At 40.1% G+C, this 22500-nt stretch overlaps 2 protein-coding genes across 4 annotated transcripts in view; both read left to right on the top strand.

Moving 5' to 3' along the window:
• Nucleotides 1-10631, top strand: part of evlb (Enah/Vasp-like b) — a 58826-nt gene extending 48195 nt beyond the window's left edge. The window contains exons 7-13 of one of the 2 annotated variants that reach the window (XM_079887897.1): nt 146-246; nt 378-420; nt 1498-1531; nt 1823-1883; nt 1966-2026; nt 2091-2148; nt 10340-10631. In XM_079887897.1, the coding sequence (XP_079744023.1) occupies nt 146-246; nt 378-420; nt 1498-1531; nt 1823-1883; nt 1966-2026; nt 2091-2148; nt 10340-10377 (396 nt within the window). In that variant the 3' untranslated portion in view covers nt 10378-10631. The remainder of the gene's footprint in view (nt 1-145; nt 247-377; nt 421-1497; nt 1532-1822; nt 1884-1965; nt 2027-2090; nt 2149-10339) is intronic. The other variant, XM_079887898.1, reaches the window with a different exon arrangement.
• A 2441-nt stretch (nt 10632-13072) lies between these two features.
• Nucleotides 13073-21199, top strand: yy1b (YY1 transcription factor b). 2 transcript variants are annotated; one of them, XM_079887899.1, is made up of 6 exons: nt 13073-13804; nt 14521-14683; nt 16242-16286; nt 16457-16517; nt 16600-16758; nt 20504-21199. In XM_079887899.1, the coding sequence occupies exons 1-6, from the start codon at nt 13312-13314 to the stop codon at nt 20684-20686; spliced, it is 1104 nt and encodes a 367-aa protein (XP_079744025.1). In that variant the 5' UTR covers nt 13073-13311; the 3' UTR covers nt 20687-21199. The 2 variants fall into 2 exon arrangements, with proteins under 2 accessions (XP_079744025.1, XP_079744026.1); XM_079887900.1 differs by lacking the exon at nt 16242-16286 and having other exon boundaries at nt 13076-13804.
• Nucleotides 21200-22500: the final 1301 nt, after the last annotated feature.

Genomic DNA, 22500 nt, shown 5'->3' with positions numbered 1-22500 from the left:
CAAAAACTACTCAAACACTGAAAAAAAAAACCCAATATTTACAGAGTGTAGAGTATAGAACCAGAACTCCAAAAGCACATCCCACATTCTGCATGAAATCCCTAAAGAAGGCAGTAACTGACCTGAGCGCGCGGTGTGTCCTCAGCCCGAGGAGAACTCCTCTTCCGGAGCCAAGAGCGAAGCCAACCGGACCAGTGGCGGGAGTGGAGGCCTGATGGAGGAGATGAACGCGCTGCTCGCACGCAGGTGAGGCCACACCCCACGGGTGATGACTGACAGGTCACTGCTGAGTAGCTCCGCCCACTCTCATCGGCACTGTCTGCGTGTGTAGACGTCAGATACACACACTCACACACCCTGTTTATTTCCCATGACAGACGGAAAGCAGCGGATGAGAAGAAGGATGGAGACAGCCAAACCGTGAGTGCACAGCTGACCTGATGATTGCAGAGCGCTATTAATCTGAGGGAAAGCAGGAGCGATAGAGACAAGCACATGTTTAAAAAAATAATAAAAAAATCCAAGGTTAAAATAAATAAAAGTGGCTGCACAATTTATCAAAGTAAAGCTCAAATCATGATCATCTCTGAGTTTAACGTGCAGTGTAGGAATGTATTGTGCGCAAGATTGACTTTATTTACACATTCCTACAATTGGACAGAAGTTACAAAAATTCAAGAATTTAAGACGTATTAGACCTAGAATTATCAAATATCATATTTTTATTTATTTTACATGACTATTGTAATGTACAACAGTAGTTCTGTACGTTTATATCTTAATTTTTACAATAGCCAACACAATAATAATATAATAATAAAAAGACCTATACATGTGCAGCACTGTTTATAAATCATTTTAATTGAAAACTATATCTAAATAAAACACTCGCTAAGATCTTATCATGTGATCATTAACCGTGAACATGCGCTCAAAAGATAATTATGCATTTTAAATTGCATATAAAATTGCAAAGTCTGAACATAAAGAAACTCATAACCTTCATGTCATCCGTATTCATCCGTCATACAGTAGATGAAGCCGCGCAGAGTTCATAATAGTGCTCACAATCTGAGCGTGTTTTAATATATTTATCAATTAATCCAGTTTGTTTCAGTCTCATATATTTTAACTGATTTAATATTGCTTGTTCCACAGCTAGCCGTATTTTAATGATGTTCATGCTTTTAACTGAATAAATGTAATTGTTGTCACAATGAACAGATGTATTCTGATTCTAGTCAAGTTTGAAAATATGATTATTTACATTGAAAAGTAATAGCTAATAATAAACTATACCATGATTTTTTGAGTCAGTTTGTTTATGCTAAAACTGAGGAAATGAGTGGAAAGTTTTAAATGCAATTCAAATTGATGAATCTTACATGTAGGCGTTTGTTGAGTGTTGTTGAATGATTGAAGTATTAATATTAATATTGCACATGACAGGGTTGTGATGTCAGTGTTATTGCCTTGAATGATTCTGATGTCTTGCAGGACGACCTGAACTCTCGTGGGCAGAACGCTTCAGGTAATACACACACGACATCATCATAAACCACATTTACAGTGACCCGTGTCCGATATCTGCACTTACAGACAAACAACATCTCACTGAAAGCTCATTTTTTGAGATATTAACCACAACTTGTTTAGATTTATACACAGTTTTAGAGTAAAACATGTTTAAGAAAATAAGAGAGAAGCCTTACATACTTCGAACGTCAACAAGAAGTGACATCACCCAACATCGCTTAGAGCACTTGTTCACTATGTGTGTGTGTGTGTGTGTGTGTGTGTGTGTGTGTGTGTGTGTGTGCAGACGGAGTGAAGAAGCCGTGGGACCGAGCGAACTCAGCCGAGCGATCGTCGCTGGTGTCCAGGTGAGAGCAGGAGCCTTCACACACTGCTAACCGTAACACACACTGTACACGCCGGGATCATGTGACGCGTTTGCATCCGCAGGGTTCGTCCCGTGGGAAGCATCGGAGACTCCGACGCCTTAGACTTCGACAGGATGAAACAGGTACAGATCGAGCGTTCGTGATGCGCTTCTCTGCGCGCTTACTCACTGGTGTTCTCGTCCACAGGAGATCCTGGAGGAAGTCGTTCGGGAACTGCACAAGGTGAAGGATGAGATCATTGATGGTACGTGGAGTGAGTTCTTGTGTGTTTATGTGGCGTATCCAGGGTTTGAAATTAACTTTTTATATATTATATTCATACATTCATTTCTTATTCAAACAAAATCCTGTCATCCTCCCTCTTTCATCCTTTTCACCAAACATGTGTTTAGGTGGACAGATCAATACAGAAAACATAAAAAAAATGTAGGATGTTGGAAAATAACAGTAAATAATCAAATGATTTTTAATTTTCGCTATTGCTTCAATGCAAATGAACAAGCGTGCCGTTATTTGTAGCGTAGTGACGTGTGTGTTCAAGTAAGCCAGATATGAGCAGATTCTGCGCAATGTGCTGTATTTAATATATCATGAAGACTCGCGAGTTGAGTATTTGCGCTAAATCTGCGCAATGCGCTGTATTTAATATATCATGACGACTCGCGAGTTGAGTATTTGCGCTAAATCTGCGCAATGCGCTGTATTTAATATATCATGACGACTCGCGAGTTGAGTATTTGCGCTAAATCTGCGCAATGCGCTGTATTTAATATATCATGACGACTCGCGAGTTGAGTATTTGCGCTAAATCTGCGCAATGCGCTGTATTTAATATATCATGACGACTCGCGAGTTGAGTATTTGTGCTAAATCTGCGCAATGCGCTGTATTTAATATATCATGACGACTCGCGAGTTGAGTATTTGCGCTAAATCTGCGCAATGCGCTGTATTTAATATATCATGACGACTCGCGAGTTGAGTATTTGTGCTAAATCTGCGCAATGCGCTGTATTTAATATATGATGACGACTCGTGAGTTGAGTATTTGCGCTAAATCTGCGCAATGCGCTGTATTTAATATATCATGACGACTCGCGAGTTGAGTATTTGCGCTAAATCTGCGCAATGCGCTGTATTTAATATATCATGACGACTCGCGAGTTGAGTATTTGCGCTAAATCTGCGCAATGCGCTGTATTTAATATATCATGACGACTCGCGAGTTGAGTATTTGTGCTAAATCTGCGCAATGCGCTGTATTTAATATATGATGACGACTCGCGAGTTGAGTATTTGCGCTAAATCTGCGCAATGCTCTGTATTTAATATATCATGACGACTCGCGAGTTGAGTATTTGCGCTAAATCTGCGCAATGCGCTGTATTTAATATATGATGACGACTCGCGAGTTGAGTATTTGTGCTAAATCTGCGCAATGCGCTGTATTTAATATATCATGACGACTCGCGAGTTGAGTATTTGTGCTAAATCTGCGCAATGTGCTGTATTTAATATATCATGACGACTCGCGAGTTGAGTATTTGCGCTAAATCTGCGCAATGCTCTGTATTTAATATATGATGACGACTCGCGAGTTGAGTATTTGCGCTAAATCTGCGCAATGCTCTGTATTTAATATATCATGACGACTCGCGAGTTGAGTATTTGCGCTAAATCTGCGCAATGCGCTGTATTTAATATATGATGACGACTCGCGAGTTGAGTATTTGTGCTAAATCTGCGCAATGCGCTGTATTTAATATATCATGACGACTCGCGAGTTGAGTATTTGTGCTAAATCTGCGCAATGCGCTGTATTTAATATATCATGACGACTCGCGAGTTGAGTATTTGTGCTAAATCTGCGCAATGCGCTGTATTTAATATATCATGACGACTCGCGAGTTGAGTATTTGCGCTAAATCTGCGCAATGCGCTGTATTTAATATATCATGACGACTCGCGAGTTGAGTATTTGCGCTAAATCTGCGCAATGCGCTGTATTTAATATATCATGACGACTCGCGAGTTGAGTATTTGTGCTAAATCTGCGCAATGCGCTGTATTTAATATATCATGATGACTCGTGAGTTGAGTATTTGCGCTAAATCTGCGCAATGCGCTGTATTTAATATATCATGACGACTCGCGAGTTGAGTATTTGCGCTAAATCTGCGCAATGCGCTGTATTTAATATATCATGACGACTCGCGAGTTGAGTATTTGCGCTAAATCTGCGCAATGCGCTGTATTTAATATATCATGACGACTCGCGAGTTGAGTATTTGCGCTAAATCTGCGCAATGCGCTGTATTTAATATATCATGACGACTCGCGAGTTGAGTATTTGCGCTAAATCTGCGCAATGCGCTGTATTTAATATATCATGACGACTCGCGAGTTGAGTATTTGCGCTAAATCTGCGCAATGCGCTGTATTTAATATATCATGACGACTCGCGAGTTGAGTATTTGCGCTAAATCTGCGCAATGCGCTGTATTTAATATATCATGACGACTCGCGAGTTGAGTATTTGTGCTAAATCTGCGCAATGCGCTGTATTTAATATATCATGACGACTCGCGAGTTGAGTATTTGTGCTAAATCTGCGCAATGCGCTGTATTTAATATATCATGATGACTCGCGAGTTGAGTATTTGCGCTAAATCTGCGCAATGCGCTGTATTTAATATATCATGACGACTCGCGAGTTGAGTATTTGCGCTAAATCTGCGCAATGCGCTGTATTTAATATATCATGACGACTCGCGAGTTGAGTATTTGCGCTAAATCTGCGCAATGCGCTGTATTTAATATATCATGACGACTCGCGAGTTGAGTATTTGTGCTAAATCTGCGCAATGCGCTGTATTTAATATATCATGACGACTCGCGAGTTGCGTATTTGCGCTAAATCTGCGCAATGCGCTGTATTTAATATATCATGACGACTCGCGAGTTGCGTATTTGCGCTAAATCTGCGCAATGCGCTGTATTTAATATATCATGACGACTCGCGAGTTGAGTATTTGCGCTAAATCTGCGCAATGCGCTGTATTTAATATATCATGACGACTCGCGAGTTGAGTATTTGTGCTAAATCTGCGCAATGCGCTGTATTTAATATATCATGACGACTCGCGAGTTGAGTATTTGCGCTAAATCTGCGCAATGCGCTGTATTTAATATATCATGACGACTCGCGAGTTGAGTATTTGCGCTAAATCTGCGCATTGCGCTGTATTTAATATATCATGATGACTCGCGAGTTGAGTATTTGTGCTAAATCTGCGCAATGCGCTGTATTTAATATATCATGACGACTCGCGAGTTGAGTATTTGCGCTAAATCTGCGCAATGCGCTGTATTTAATATATCATGACGACTCGCGAGTTGAGTATTTGCGCTAAATCTGCGCAATGCGCTGTATTTAATATATCATGACGACTCGCGAGTTGAGTATTTGCGCTAAATCTGCGCAATGCGCTGTATTTAATATATCATGACGACTCGCGAGTTGAGTATTTGTGCTAAATCTGCGCAATGCGCTGTATTTAATATATCATGACGACTCGCGAGTTGAGTATTTGCGCTAAATCTGCGCAATGCGCTGTATTTAATATATCATGACGACTCGCGAGTTGAGTATTTGCGCTAAATCTGCGCATTGCGCTGTATTTAATATATCATGATGACTCGCGAGTTGAGTATTTGTGCTAAATCTGCGCAATGCGCTGTATTTAATATATCATGACGACTCGCGAGTTGAGTATTTGCGCTAAATCTGCGCAATGCGCTGTATTTAATATATCATGACGACTCGCGAGTTGAGTATTTGCGCTAAATCTGCGCAATGCGCTGTATTTAATATATCATGACGACTCGCGAGTTGAGTATTTGCGCTAAATCTGCGCAATGCGCTGTATTTAATATATCATGATGACTCGCGAGTTGAGTATTTGTGCTAAATCTGCGCAATGCGCTGTATTTAATATATCATGACGACTCGCGAGTTGAGTATTTGTGCTAAATCTGCGCAATGCGCTGTATTTAATATATCATGACGACTCGCGAGTTGAGTATTTGCGCTAAATCTGCGCAATGCGCTGTATTTAATATATCATGACGACTCGCGAGTTGAGTATTTGCGCTAAATCTGCGCATTGCGCTGTATTTAATATATCATGATGACTCGCGAGTTGAGTATTTGCGCTAAATCTGCGCAATGCGCTGTATTTAATATATCATGACGACTCGCGAGTTGAGTATTTGCGCTAAATCTGCGCATTGCGCTGTATTTAATATATCATGACGACTCGCGAGTTGAGTATTTGCGCTAAATCTGCGCATTGCGCTGTATTTAATATATCATGACGACTCGCGAGTTGAGTATTTGCGCTAAATCTGCGCATTGCGCTGTATTTAATATATCATGATGACTCGCGAGTTGAGTATTTGCGCTAAATCTGCGCATTGCGCTGTATTTAATATATCATGACGACTCGCGAGTTGAGTATTTGCGCTAAATCTGCGCATTGCGCTGTATTTAATATATCATGACGACTCGCGAGTTGAGTATTTGCGCTAAATCTGCGCAATGCGCTGTATTTAATATATCATGACGACTCGCGAGTTGAGTATTTGTGCTAAATCTGCGCATTGCGCTGTATTTAATATATCATGACGACTCGCGAGTTGAGTATTTGTGCTAAATCTGCGCATTGCGCTGTATTTAATATATCATGACGACTCGCGAGTTGAGTATTTGTGCTAAATCTGCGCATTGCGCTGTATTTAATATATCATGACGACTCGCGAGTTGAGTATTTGTGCTAAATCTGCGCATTGCGCTGTATTTAATATATCATGACGACTCGCGAGTTGAGTATTTGTGCTAAATCTGCGCATTGCGCTGTATTTAATATATCATGACGACTCGCGAGTTGAGTATTTGCGCTAAATCTGCGCAATGCGCTGTATTTAATATATAATGACGACTCGCGAGTTGAGTATTTGTGCTAAATCTGCGCAATGCGCTGTATTTAATATATCATGACGACTCGCGAGTTGAGTATTTGCGCTAAATCTGCGCAATGCGCTGTATTTAATATATCATGACGACTCGCGAGTTGAGTATTTGCGCTAAATCTGCGCATTGCGCTGTATTTAATATATCATGACGACTCGCGAGTTGAGTATTTGCGCTAAATCTGCGCAATGCGCTGTATTTAATATATCATGACGACTCGCGAGTTGAGTATTTGCGCTAAATCTGCGCAATGCGCTGTATTTAATATATCATGACGACTCGCGAGTTGAGTATTTGCGCTAAATCTGCGCATTGCGCTGTATTTAATATATCATGACGACTCGCGAGTTGAGTATTTGCGCTAAATCTGCGCATTGCGCTGTATTTAATATATCATGACGACTCGCGAGTTGAGTATTTGCGCTAAATCTGCGCAATGCGCTGTATTTAATATATCATGACGACTCGCGAGTTGAGTATTTGCGCTAAATCTGCGCATTGCGCTGTATTTAATATATCATGACGACTCGCGAGTTGAGTATTTGCGCTAAATCTGCGCATTGCGCTGTATTTAATATATCATGATGACTCGCGAGTTGAGTATTTGCGCTAAATCTGCGCATTGCGCTGTATTTAATATATCATGACGACTCGCGAGTTGAGTATTTGCGCTAAATCTGCGCATTGCGCTGTATTTAATATATCATGACGACTCGCGAGTTGAGTATTTGCGCTAAATCTGCGCAATGCGCTGTATTTAATATATCATGACGACTCGCGAGTTGAGTATTTGCGCTAAATCTGCGCAATGCGCTGTATTTAATATATAATGACGACTCGCGAGTTGAGTATTTGTGCTAAATCTGCGCAATGCGCTGTATTTAATATATCATGACGACTCGCGAGTTGAGTATTTGCGCTAAATCTGCGCAATGCGCTGTATTTAATATATCATGACGACTCGCGAGTTGAGTATTTGCGCTAAATCTGCGCATTGCGCTGTATTTAATATATCATGACGACTCGCGAGTTGAGTATTTGCGCTAAATCTGCGCAATGCGCTGTATTTAATATATCATGACGACTCGCGAGTTGAGTATTTGCGCTAAATCTGCGCAATGCGCTGTATTTAATATATCATGACGACTCGCGAGTTGAGTATTTGCGCTAAATCTGCGCAATGCGCTGTATTTAATATATCATGACGACTCGCGAGTTGAGTATTTGCGCTAAATCTGCGCAATGCGCTGTATTTAATATATAATGACGACTCGCGAGTTGAGTATTTGCGCTAAATCTGCGCAATGCTCTGTATTTAATATATCATGACGACTCGCGGAGTTGAGTATTTGCGCTAAATCTGCGCAATGTGCTGTATTTAATATATCATGAAGACTCGCGAGTTGAGTATTTGCGCTAAATCTGCGCAATGCGCTGTATTTAATATATAATGACGACTCGCGAGTTGAGTATTTGCGCTAAATCTGCGCAATGCGCTGTATTTAATATATCATGACGACTCGCGAGTTGAGTATTTGCGCTAAATCTGCGCAATGCGCTGTATTTAATATATCATGACGACTCGCGAGTTGAGTATTTGCGCTAAATCTGCGCATTGCGCTGTATTTAATATATCATGACGACTCGCGAGTTGAGTATTTGCGCTAAATCTGCGCAATGCGCTGTATTTAATATATCATGACGACTCGCGAGTTGAGTATTTGCGCTAAATCTGCGCAATGCGCTGTATTTAATATATCATGACGACTCGCGAGTTGAGTATTTGCGCTAAATCTGCGCAATGCGCTGTATTTAATATATCATGACGACTCGCGAGTTGAGTATTTGCGCTAAATCTGCGCAATGCGCTGTATTTAATATATAATGACGACTCGCGAGTTGAGTATTTGCGCTAAATCTGCGCAATGCTCTGTATTTAATATATCATGACGACTCGCGGAGTTGAGTATTTGCGCTAAATCTGCGCAATGTGCTGTATTTAATATATCATGAAGACTCGCGAGTTGAGTATTTGCGCTAAATCTGCGCAATGCGCTGTATTTAATATATCATGACGACTCGCGAGTTGAGTATTTGCGCTAAACCTGCGCAATGCGCTGTATTTAATATATCATGACGACTCGCGAGTTGAGTATTTGTGCTAAATCTGCGCAATGCGCTGTATTTAATAGGCTATATCATGACGACTCGCGAGTTGAGTATTTGCGCTAAACCTGCGCAATGCGCTGTATTTAATATATCATGACGACTCGCGAGTTGAGTATTTGCGCTAAATCTGCGCAATGCGCTGTATTTAATATATCATGACGACTCGCGAGTTGAGTATTTGCGCTAAATCTGCGCAATGCGCTGTATTTAATCATGACGACTCGCGAGTTGAGTATTTGCGCTAAATCTGCGCAATGCGCTGTATTTAATATATCATGATGACTCGTGAGTTGAGTATTTGCGCTAAATCTGTGCAATGCGCTGTATTTAATATATCATGATGACTCGTGAGTTGAGTATTTGCGCTAAATCTGCGCAATGCGCTGTATTTAATATATCATGACGACTCGCGAGTTGAGTATTTGCGCTAAATCTGCGCAATGCGCTGTATTTAATATATCATGACGACTCGCGAGTTGAGTATTTGCGCTAAATCTGCGCAATGCGCTGTATTTAATATATCATGACGACTCGCGAGTTGAGTATTTGCGCTAAATCTGCGCAATGCGTTGTATTTAATATATCATGACGACTTGCGAGTTGAGTATTTGCGCTAAATCTGCGCAATGCGCTGTATTTAATATATCATGACGACTCGCGAGTTGAGTATTTGCGCTAAATCTGCGCAATGCGCTGTATTTAATATATCATGACGACTCGCGAGTTGAGTATTTGCGCTAAATCTGCGCAATGCGCTGTATTTAATATATCATGACGACTCGCGAGTTGAGTATTTGCGCTAAATCTGCGCAATGCGCTGTATTTAATATATCATGACGACTCGCGAGTTGAGTATTTGCGCTAAATCTGCGCAATGCGCTGTATTTAATATATCATGACGACTCGCGAGTTGAGTATTTGCGCTAAATCTGCGCAATGCGCTGTATTTAATATATCATGACGACTCGCGAGTTGAGTATTTGCGCTAAATCTGCGCAATGCGCTGTATTTAATATATCATGACGACTCGCGAGTTGAGTATTTGCGCTAAATCTGCACAGATTTGACTTACAAGAACTTCACCAGCAAAGTGAGTAAACATAAGTAACGCCACATTGGCTAGTGATTTGACAGTGTTTCCGCAACAGTTGATTTTTACCTGCATTTGGCGGGTGTTAATTTCGAACCCTGAGCGTATCGATGGGAAACTGACGCCGTTTGCTCTTGTTTTCCAGCCATTAGACATGAACTCAGTAGAATCAGCACGACATAATGTCCATGTTTCCCGAGAGCCAAACCCACTGTAGCCGAGGAAGAGGAAGAAGAAGAAGAAGAGGAAAAAGAAGAAGAAGAAGAAGAAGAAGAGGAGAAGGTTACACCGTATTAAAGCCCACAGACGCTAATGCTAACGCGGCTCTAACACGGCGAAGGACACTTGCACTGACCTTACTGTTCTCTGGAAGAAACTGAAGAAACTACACAAGTGTTTTTATGAGGTGTTGTTCTGTTCATTTTCTCTGCATTATTATTATTTTTTTATTATTATAGCTGTAGTAGTAGTGTTTTCATGTACATTACCATTCAAAAATGTTAATGTTTTTAAAAGAAGTCTCTTCTGCTCACCAAGGCTGTATTTATTTGATTAAAAATACATAAAAAACAGAAATATTGTGAAATATTATTCTAATGTAAATCAGCTGTTGTCTATGTGAATATATAGTAAAGTGTAATTTATTCCTGTGATCAAAGCTGAATGTTCAGCATCATTACTCCAGTCTTCAGTGTCACATGATCCTCCAGAAATCACTCTAATATGAGGATTTGATGATCAAGAAACATTTATGATTATTATCAGTGTTGAACACAGTTTTTTTTTTCAGGATTCTTTGATGAATAGAAAGTTGAAAAGAACAGCACTTATCAGAAATATAATCTTTTGTAACATTAGAAATGTCTGTACTGTAACTTTTGATCAATTTAACTCATCCTTGATTAATAATCAAGGTTTATTTGATTATTAATACCCCCCCCCCCCCCCCCAATAAAAATTCTCACTGACCCCAAACTTTTGAACGGTAGTGTTTAATGTTACAAAAGCTTTAGATTTCAGATAAATGCTGTTCTTTTCAACTTTCTATTCATCAAAGAATCCTGAAATAAAAATGTGAATAACAGTTTCCTACAGTGATAATAATCATAAATGTTTCTTGATCATCAGATCATCATATTAGAGTGATTTCTGAAGGATCATGTGACACTGAAGACTGGAGTAATGATGCTGAACATTCAGCTTTGACCACAGGAATAAATTACACTTTACTATATATTCACATAGACAACAGATGATTTACATTAGAATAATATTTCTGTTTTTTAATGTATTTTTAATCAAATAAATGCAGCTTTGGTGAGCAGAAGAGACTCTTTCAGAAACATTAAAGATCTCACCGATCCAGAACTTTTGACTGGTAGTGTACAGTAGACGTAGGAATGAATAATAATAATAAAAATGATGATAATAATAATTGCACATCACTTTTAGTATTTTTTATTGCTCTTATTTTTTCCCTTTGCTTTTGTTAAAAGATTCATAATTTCTCGTTACCTCTCAGTACATTTTTTTAAAAGTTTTTTTTCATCTTTTTTGCCATAAAAATATGTATTTAATCACCGAATGAGAGTTTTTGTCGGATCTCAACCGTTATTATTTCCGTCTGATGAAGAAACGCTGGAGTATTTGTGATCATGTTGTTAATAAAATGTTTATTGGCTGCAAGGATATGGTGAAGTATTGTTCTGTTTCATGATTTCTCTTTTTGACCAAGTGCTTCCTGGTTTTGAAAAAAAAAGAAAAAAAAGAATAAATAAATAAAAGATATATGTGACATTTGAAAAGAACTGAAATAAAACTGTGACGGATGTGTTGGATGAAGTGTGAGTGTTTCTTTAAGAGCAATCTTCTGACCTTCAAATAAAGCAGAAATAATATTCATAAATGACAGAAATACACCTGCATCTGTGTCTGCTGACATTTGATCTTATGTTCAAAACCCACAACATTTGAAAATATTAACAATAACTAAATCAAATATATATATATATAAAACTACATTTTAATATTTAAAATATTAATAATGTTATTTTTTGTAGAAAAATTCACATTTAATATTCAACTATTTAATTAACACTAATACACAGTGAAAATCTGTATTTTAAAATAATAATACAATAAGAGTTTCTGGTGACATTTATTTTCAGTTTAGAAATTATTAATATTGAAAATTAAATGAAAATCATAGGTTCTTATATTTAAACAACTCAATTTAAATGTAATATTCAGTGAAAATCTGGATGATTATAATAATAATAATTACATGATAATATATTAAAAAGTCAAAACAACAGTTACAATTTATTACACTAATATATCAATAAGAGATTTATTGTTGGTTCAGAAGCGAAAACCCACAAACCATAGAAAAATAACAATATTTTCAAAATCATATTTTTATATATTCAAACAACTCAATATGTATTCAACATTTGTTCAGTTATTTATTTAATCTGGGAACATACACATTAATAATACACGGAGAAGGTCCAGATTCAATTCAATTCACATTTATTTGTACAGCACTTTTCACAATACACAAAGCAGCTTTACAGAAAGTGCCATAGAAAGAGTCCATATTACAATCTACAGTGATCTGTTATCAGAGGAGACTGTCTAAGTTATGCATTTCAGAAATGTACATGTACAAAATCACAGTTAGCTAGAAATGTATTAATTTAAACAATGTAATTAAGGCAGAAACAGACATTTAGCCAAATTGTCATTTGTTTATCTGAATTTAAAAATTAAAATAATTTAATGAACACAATTAATACATTATAATGTAATCACAAAACACGTAGGCTATATAAAATAACAAAATGCATTTGTTGTCTTTACACGGATATACAGCCAATATGCGCGTGCACGCGAGCCCGACAGCCTCCTCTCGCGAGATTTGGAAGTGGAGCGTAGTAGTGGCGACGTGAATTCATGCGAGAAGTGGAGAGTTATTTGTGTTAACGGAGAGTGTGCGGCGGGTATCAGGGGGTGTGTTGTGTTTGCGTGTGTATATGTGTGTGTTTGCGGGGCAGCGAGCGAGCGATTCGTGCGTTTAACGCAACAGCTAAAGCGAGCAAGCTGGCGGACTTCGACATGGCATCGGGCGAGACGCTGTACATCGAGGCGGACGGCTCGGAGATGCCCGCGGAGATCGTGGAGCTGCACGAGATCGAGGTGGAAACCATCGAGACTACGGTGATCGGCGGGGACGACGAGGACGAGCACCAGCCCATGATCGCGCTGCAGCCGCTGGGCACCGACGACCCGGGCCAGGTCCACCATCAGGAGGTGATCCTGGTCCAGACCCGGGAGGAGGTGGTCGGAGGGGACGACGGCTTCGAGGACCAGATCCTCATCCCGGTGCCCGTTCCCGGCGCGGAGGACGAGTACATCGGCCAGACTCTGCTGACAGTCGCGGGGAAGAGCTCCATGGGGCGGGTGGGGAAGAAAGCGGGTTCGGTGGGGAAGAAAGCGGGTAAACGGAGTTACCTGAGCGCGGCGGAGGCCAGCGGGAGGAAGTGGGAGCAGAAGCAGGTGCAGATCAAGACTCTGGAGGGCGAGTTCTCCGTCACGATGTGGGCATCGGGTGAGTGAGTGAATCTATTCCTAGTGCCAGCAGGGCGTTGTCTGTCCTCAACACGTCCTCGATCCTTTTCATCTCTGAGACTAGGTCTTCGCACCGAGAACGCGAGCGCATCGGTCCGGGTGTTTTTGTTTTGAACGGAGGCCATGTTTTTATCAGCCGATGGGCGCCGCCATGTTCCCCGAGTCCAGTATGGCGGCCCGTAAACATGGCGACCGTGCAGCGGGTTGAAGATGGCGCGAGCGCGCGGCAGATGCTGAGTGTAGGCCGCGCGCGCTGCGGTTCCAGGAGACCGTTAAAGACCGTTAAACAGTCGCGCGGTTTGAATATCAGATTCAGCGGGCTGCGCTCGCGCCACTTTAGATTTAAAAATCCGAGACGGTTGATCACTTATTCTTTTTTTAACGTTTGGACCTAAAAGGAGCCGTGACGAAGACCGAACTACTGTTGTTGCGTGTGTTAACTAACTTAACGTACCTATGCGGATCTACTTTTACGCGGTTAAAAGATTCAAATGTCAGATTTATAGCGGAAATCATCGCGCGTTTGTGTTTATTTGGACTTTTGGTAGTTTAAAAGTGGCTTGGAGTCGCTCGGAGGACCCGGATGTGTCGCTGAGGTCGTTCGTGTAGAACCGGAGCTCCGGAGCGTATTAAACTCCACGACATTTCGAATCGTTTACTCTTTTGAACCCTTAATCATTCGGCTTTGTGTTTCAGATGACAAGAAGGACATCGATCATGAGACTGTGGTGGAGGAGCAGATCATCGGGGAAAACTCTCCTCCGGATTATTCCGAGTACTTGACGGGAAAGAAACTCCCGCCTGGAGGAATCCCGGGAATCGACCTGTCAGACCCGAAACAGCTGGCAGAGTTCGCCAGGTCAGAGACTCTCACGGTCACTGCTGAATAAAACCACTAAATGTGCAGGATTCACTTTAAAGGTAACCTGCTGTGTGTGATAAATCAGGATCATAAATGAATCTGGACTCGGGGGCAAAGTAAGTGCTTCCGATATTAAAATGTGGGCAGAGAACTGTTAGGATATAAAGTAGGGGTGTAACAATACCCTCGTGTCACGATTCGATATTATTGCGATAATCCAAGACATATGGTTAAAGGTTAACAAAAAATGAACTGAAATTCATAAAATGCTAAATTTGACATTGTTGTGGTTGTAAATGAGTAGATTTAGGCTTGAACTTGGTGCTGGAAACCCAAAGCACAGGATAATAGAGACACCAGAATAAAAGATTCATGATTCTGAAGCTAAAAATACAGAATTATTTTAGACGAGTATGTTTTCACTCTTTCACTGACTAAGTTAGATATATTTAAAATAATGTAGGCCACTTTTTACTGGTAACATAGGCATTATCAGGACCCACAAATACTCCCCCATTGAATTATTATACATTATATTCAACATTTTTATATATATATATATATATATATATATATTAGTTTAATGTAGTACTGACACTAAAACTATGTAAACTTGAACATTTTCACACAGTAATTTTCATTTTGGAGGAACTATCCACGGTACATATTGTTGCATTTTTGTATTGCGTTATATTGTGACATGATATATTGTTACACCCCTAATTAAAGTGCAGCTTTCAGATCATATCTGTATTTATTTACTGTCTTAGATGTGAATCTGATGAAACTTTCAAGTCAGCTTGTGATCTGTGTGGATTAGGGCTGGGTATTGTTAAAAAAAAAAATTGATTTTAATATCGATACCGGTACCTTGACTTCGATACCGGTTCCTGAATGATACTTTTTTCGACACCAATTTTATGAAATCCGTTGTAACAAGATTATATTAAATATTACCTTAAAAAAAATTTTTTTTTAAAAAGACTTTTTTACAGACTCAATAACTCGTATATGCCACTTGGGGGCGGAATATATTACGCATAAAGCTTGCCACAAATCACTGGCAAAAGTAGCCTAATGATTATGAATGTGTCGGGAAAAAATAGCAAGGATACATTTAAATTATTATTTTTTTTTCATAAACTAGTGTTTTCTGAGTCAGTGTTGACGCGTACACACTATAGCCTCACGTAACCGGCGTATTGACGTAAACTCGTGTTTTTCCTTGATGCCTCGCCACAGCCAATCATTCTGCATCCTTATTGGCTCACTGACGTTGATGAGATTGACCCCTTAGGTATCAAAATATGGTACCAAACAACAAGAGATTTTTTGATACTCAATTTGATCGGTGCCTAAAAAGTATCGAACTCGATACCCAGCCCTAGTGTGGATGCAGTGCCAATATCAGTTTCTGTGAAAACCTTTTTTTATTCATGTTTATCTTTTTTGAAAGACATTAAGCTGCAAGTAATAGGACGTTGGTCTTCTGAGATGGTTTGGACGCAGCATGTTTTGACGTGACATTTACTATGTTAGTTGTTTTGTTTCTCAGCCCCTTCGGTAACAGTGGCGGTCATTTTGCTCGTAGTCCCGTTCGGTAAGTCTAAGATTGGGGAATAACGTTACACTGGTCACATGAGGGGCTTTTTATTGGTCACTATAGAGTGTCACTGGGTAACTGCATCGACAAAGGGTGGAAGTGTTCTGAATATAATGAGCATTCTGGGTAATCTGTGATATTTGAGCATTGTCATCGTGTTTGTCTAGAATGAAGCCGAGGAAGTTCAAGGAGGACGATGCGCCTAGAACGATAGCCTGTCCACACAAGGTGAGCGGATCGATCCGTTTGTTTTCATGCGATCAAGGCTTGACGTGTGCAAACCCGTGTTTCTCTGCTGTGTTTCTCACAGGGATGCACTAAAATGTTCAGGGATAATTCAGCCATGAGGAAGCACCTTCACACGCACGGCCCGCGGGTTCACGTGTGCGCCGAGTGCGGAAAGGCCTTCGTGGAGAGCTCCAAATTAAAGCGCCATCAGCTGGTTCACACTGGAGAGAAACCCTTCCAGGTACGCCATCATGCACTCTACAAAATAAAGGTTCTTCATTGGGTCATTGTGGAAAATGGCCCCTTTTAGATGCCTCCCTAAAAATGATCATCCTCAAGTGAGGGACCCCTGCTTTAGATTATGAAAATGTTCTTCACGTTATGAAAAACACGGTCCTTTTAAGAACTGATCACTGGCTGCGTTTACAGGCACCGCTTCTGCTTCAGTCGGACTGAATTCATTCCCATTGATGAATCTGAATGTAGTTTTACATGAACGCTAAACATGTGATCGGGGTGATGTGCGCGTTCATGTCACAAGCTTCAAATCAGAATATATTTTTTATTATTATTATACAGAGTTTCCCGCTGTTTGCGCTTAACAACTATTCTCCTACATTGGTTCTTTATTTGTTTTAAACAGCAGACTTAATATTGATCCATTTCTGGTCATAATTTGGAGATAATGAGCGTATGAGCTGTTGTGCCGCTGCTAATATTGATCACACAGTAAAAATGCCCAAAGCCAGTCGTGTGTGGATGAGAGTCTGAAGCAGCGCTGGAGGACCGTCGTCCTGCTCCACTCCACACACGCAGAAGAGGAGGATTATAGGAGGACGAGACACTCGTTTATACCACACTTTATTCAGCCGGAGAACAGCTCGTTCAGCGCGTCACACGTCATTACGCTACTTCTACGTCATTACGCTATTTCTACGTCATTACGCTATTTCTACATCATTACGCTATTTCTACATCATTACGCTATTTCTACGTCATTACGCTATTTCTACGTCATTACGCTATTTCTACGTCATTACGCTATTTCTACGTCATTACACTATTTCTACGTCATTACGCTATTTCTACGTCATTACGCTATTTCTACGTCATTACGCTATTTCTACGTCATTACACTTCATTACGCTATTTCTACGTCATTACGCTATTTCTACGTCATTACGCTTCATTACGCTATTTCTACGTCATTACGCTATTTCTACGTCATTACGCTTCATTACGCTATTTCTACGTCATTACGCTTCATTACGCTATTTCTACGTCATTACGTTATTTCTACGTCATTACGCTTCATTACGCTATTTCTACGTCATTACGCTATTTCTACGTCATTACGCTATTTCTACATCATTACGCTATTTCTACATCATTACGTTATTTCTACGTCATTACGCTTCATTACGCTATTTCTACGTCATTACGCTATTTCTACGTCATTACGCTATTTCTACGTCATTACGCTATTTCTACGTCATTACGCTATTTCTACATCATTACGCTATTTCTACGTCATTGCGCTATTTCTACGTCATTACGCTATTTCTACGTCATTACGCTATTTCTACGTCATTACGCTATTTCTACGTCATTACGCTATTTCTACATTATTACGCTATTCGTCATTACGCTATTCGTCATTACGCTATTTCAACATCATTACGCTATTTCTACGTCATTACGCTATTTCTATGTCATTATGCTATTTCTACATCATTCCGCTATTCGTCATTACGCTATTTGTCATTACGCTATTTCTACATCATTACGCTATTCGTCATTACGCTATTTCTACATCATTACGCTATTTCTACGTCATTACGCTATTTCTACGCCATTACGATATTTCTACGCCATTACGCTATTTCTACGTCATTACGATATTTCTACGCCATTACGCTATTTCTACGTCATTACACTATTTCTACATCATTACGCTATTTCAACGTCATTACGCTATTTCTACGTCATTACGCTATTTCTACGCCATTACGCTATTTCTACGCCATTACGCTATTTCTACGTCATTATGCTACTTCTATGTCATTACGCTATTTCTACGTCATTACGCTATACGCTATTTCTACGTCATTACGCTATTTCTACGTCATTACGCTATTTCTACATCATTACGTTATTTCTACGTCATTATGCTACTTCTACGTCATTACGCTATTTCTACGTCATTACGCTATACGCTATTTCTACGTCATTACGCTATTTCTACATTACGCTATTTCTACATTACGCTATTTCTACGTCATTACGCTATTTCTACGTCATTCCGCCATTTCTACATTACGCTATTTCTACGTCATTACGCTATTTCTACGTCATTCCGCTATTTGTACATTACGCTATTTCTACGTCATTACGCTATTGCGTTCCATCACTAACGGATTATTTGGTTGCATGTAAACGTAGGCAGTGAAGGTTCTGATCCAATTAAAATTGAATTGAGATGAGCGTCTAGACTATTGAATATATACCTTGATATTGATGAATCTGCTCTGAAATGTCCATGTATTATAAACTGATGAGGTGCAGAATGACTGACACACAGAAGTCTTACTGTCTCAATGAAAAATGATGTTAAAGCCGGTGTTTTGAAACATACGGTTAGAGTTATTGCAGTTGCTGAGTGTTAACATTAACACTGAGCGCATTTACATGCACATTCTTAACCCGATTATACTTAGAGTAGTTCACTTCAGAATTAATTTTTCCTGGTAATTCACTCTCCCCACGTCATCCAAGATGTTCATGTCTGTCTGTCTTCAGTGGAAAAGAAATGAAGGTTTCTGAGGGAAACACTCCAGGATGTTCCTCCATATAGTGTCTTCAATGGGGTCCAACAGGTCGAAGGTCCAGATGTGAGTTTCAGTGCAGCTTCAAAGTCTCGACACGATCCAGCCGAGGAATAAGAGTCTCATCTAGACAAACCAGCGGACATTTTATAACAAGATAATGAATGAATGAAGTTCAGAATAAAGCCACAGTAACACACTCACAGCTATAGTGGAGAGGAGCGAGAGTGACAGAGCCAGCTCAGTGGATGGGGATCATTAGAGGCCATGATGTGTCCGGGACACCGGGTTACACCGCTACTCCACCAGAAGTGCCAGGACCTCGGTTTAACCTCTCATCTGAAGGGCGGATCAGCATAAACATTTATACACTTAACCACTAATGCTGGTCTTGCACTAGCTGTGATGCGACACATTACGTAATCAGGTTGAAAGGTCAAGCGTGACGTAGGCGTAAGAACAGACCCAGTGTTTACTAAGAGAACCTGCAAAGACTGAGTCAAATGCCATTTGCAAAAAAATAAATGGTAAAACAACGATGTCGGACGATTGTGTTGGAGGAGAAAATAAGAAGCTTTTCGCCTTACTCTACATTTCTGAACTGGAACACGCGTGACCTTTCACCCTGATTACGCCGCATCACAGCGAGTGCAAGACCAGCATTAGTGATTATAAAGTATATAAATGTTTATTTAGTTCTAAAATGTCGGCTGGTTTGTCTAGATGAGACCCTTATTCCTCGGCTGGATCGTGTCGAGACTTTGAAGCTGCACTGAAACTCACATCTGGACCTTCGGCCCGTTGGACCCCATTGAAGACACTATATGGAGGAACATCCCGGAGTGTTTTCCTCAAAAACCTTCATTTCTTTTCCACTGAAGACAGACAGACATGAACATCTTGAATGACGTGGGAGAGAGTAAATCATCAGGACATTTTAATTCTGAAGTGAACTACTCCTTTAAGCATTTACATCTTAGAGAATTTACGTTTTGATGTGTTGTGTTCCCTTAAATGTTCATTCCTTGGTCTTAAACGTGTAATCGAGCCCCTCAGTGTTGCGGTTTCTCGCTCTCAGTTCCTGTTGAGCCAGTGGAGCTGCTGTGATGTGGTGAAGTGTGCAACTCTTGTTCCTAACGGCCTCCTCTTCTCTCGCTGCAGTGCACGTTCGAGGGCTGCGGGAAGCGCTTCTCGCTGGACTTTAACCTGCGGACACACGTCAGAATACACACCGGGGACCGGCCCTACGTTTGCCCGTTCGACGGCTGCAATAAAAAGTTTGCTCAGTCCACCAACCTCAAATCACACATCCTCACACACGCCAAAGCCAAGAGCAGCCAATGAACTCGCGCCGAACCCTGGCGGCCGTCACGGACTAAACAAGCGGACCGGTCGAACGCTTCGACGGATGATGATGATGATGATGATGATGCGAACCAGAACATCTTCATTTTTCCCACTTTTACTTCAGTCTCTGGGCTTCATAGATATATAGCTTTTAATTTTCTATTTCTCCAAGTGTGCATATTGTACACTTATTTTTGGGATATGCTTCGTAATGCGACCTGAGAGTTTATGACACAGACTGAGTGACGATGCGTGTAGACGATGCGTACGCTTCTGTGATGATCTGGTGTGTGTGTGTGTGTGTGTGTGTGTGTGTGTGTCTGGAACGGCTGTCGGGATCATGTGGAGTCGATCGCACCGCATCATTCACCACGGTAAACTGCAGTGTTACCTGTCCTTTCTTTTCTTTCTTAGAATGTATTGTAAAGGTCTGAACCATGAACTATCCTTTGTTAATATTTACACCTCACTGTATTTCAGCAAACTACGATTAAAGAGGGGAAAACTGTTTCATGGAGTCAAAATTACATTTAATGGAACTTTCAAACACTTAATAATAAACCCACAGCAGATTTTGGAGTTCAGTGTTATTTAGGCTATATAATAATATAGTATTTATTTATACAGTCAAAGCAAAAATTATTCAGACACCAGATTTAATTTCTGGTTTTTCACTAGTGTGATCAGGACACTATAGTTCATTAATGAGAAGAGCAAAATAAAGTAAACTGTGACATATTATACTCAAATATTCTTCATTCTACCAGTGACACTAATAAACATTTGGGAGCAGAAATGATTGGGACACTTTGAGCTGATCATGTTCTGCTGAAGTGTGTTTTCTTTAATTGCTAATGCTCTTTTTACACACAGACTGAACACAATGAAGCATTGCTTGGTGACTGGTTGAGCTAAACTGGTATTATCTAATTGTGTAGTTAAATTTAACAGCTGACAGATATTCAACATAATTCATGTGTGAGACAGTCTAACAGAAGGACGGACAAAACCAGTCAAATATCCACTGAGTTCTGCTCATATTTTATCACCACTATAGTGAATAAACTGATGTGAGAAATGGAGTCTGAATAAATGTTGGTTTGATTGTATTTAGATTTTCATTTTATTTGTTTAAGAAAATTCCAGTGATGCCCGATATATCGTTATCGGCCGATATATGTTCATCTTTAATGCCATCGTTATCGGCCTGATAAGAAAATGTGGCGGATATATTAAAGCCGATAAATACTGTATTATATCCTTCAGCTGAGACGCTTCAGATGTTCAACATGAGGGGTTGAATTGCTTGAAATATGATTGAATCACTTCAAAAAGGGAAATACAGTTCAGCGCAAGTGTTCATCGGCTTCATAACATTAACATGAGAACATCATATCAGTGTGTGTCTGGGACGTGGATGATTATCAGTGTGTGTCTGGGACGTGGATGATTATCAGTGTGTGTCTGGGACGTGGATGATTATCAGTGTGTGTCCGGGACGTGGATGATTATCAGTGTGTGTCCGGGACGTGGATGTAAGGGTGAGACTTTAGTTTGTGTAATCAGGCTCTCAGAAATGAAATAAGATTTAGATTTATCGGCCAATATAAGAGTTAGCGTATCGGCTGAAACTTTCTATATATCTTTGTTTTAGTAATTCAGCATAAACTTATTTTAGGCAAGCGGCAACATTCTAATCTGAGAAATGAAGCCTACCCAGAAGTGCGAAAAATTGCAATACATCTAAACTCCGCTAGGGGCAGGTCCCAAAAGGGAGCAAATATCCATAGACCCCCATGTTAAAATGTCCG

This window comes from Squalius cephalus (genome assembly GCF_949319135.1).
Source record: "Squalius cephalus genome assembly, chromosome: 12".
In the NCBI taxonomy this organism is placed as follows: Eukaryota; Metazoa; Chordata; class Actinopteri; order Cypriniformes; family Leuciscidae; genus Squalius; species Squalius cephalus.
Note: the sequence above shows the minus strand (reverse complement) of the source record. Positions and strands in the feature narration are given on the sequence as shown.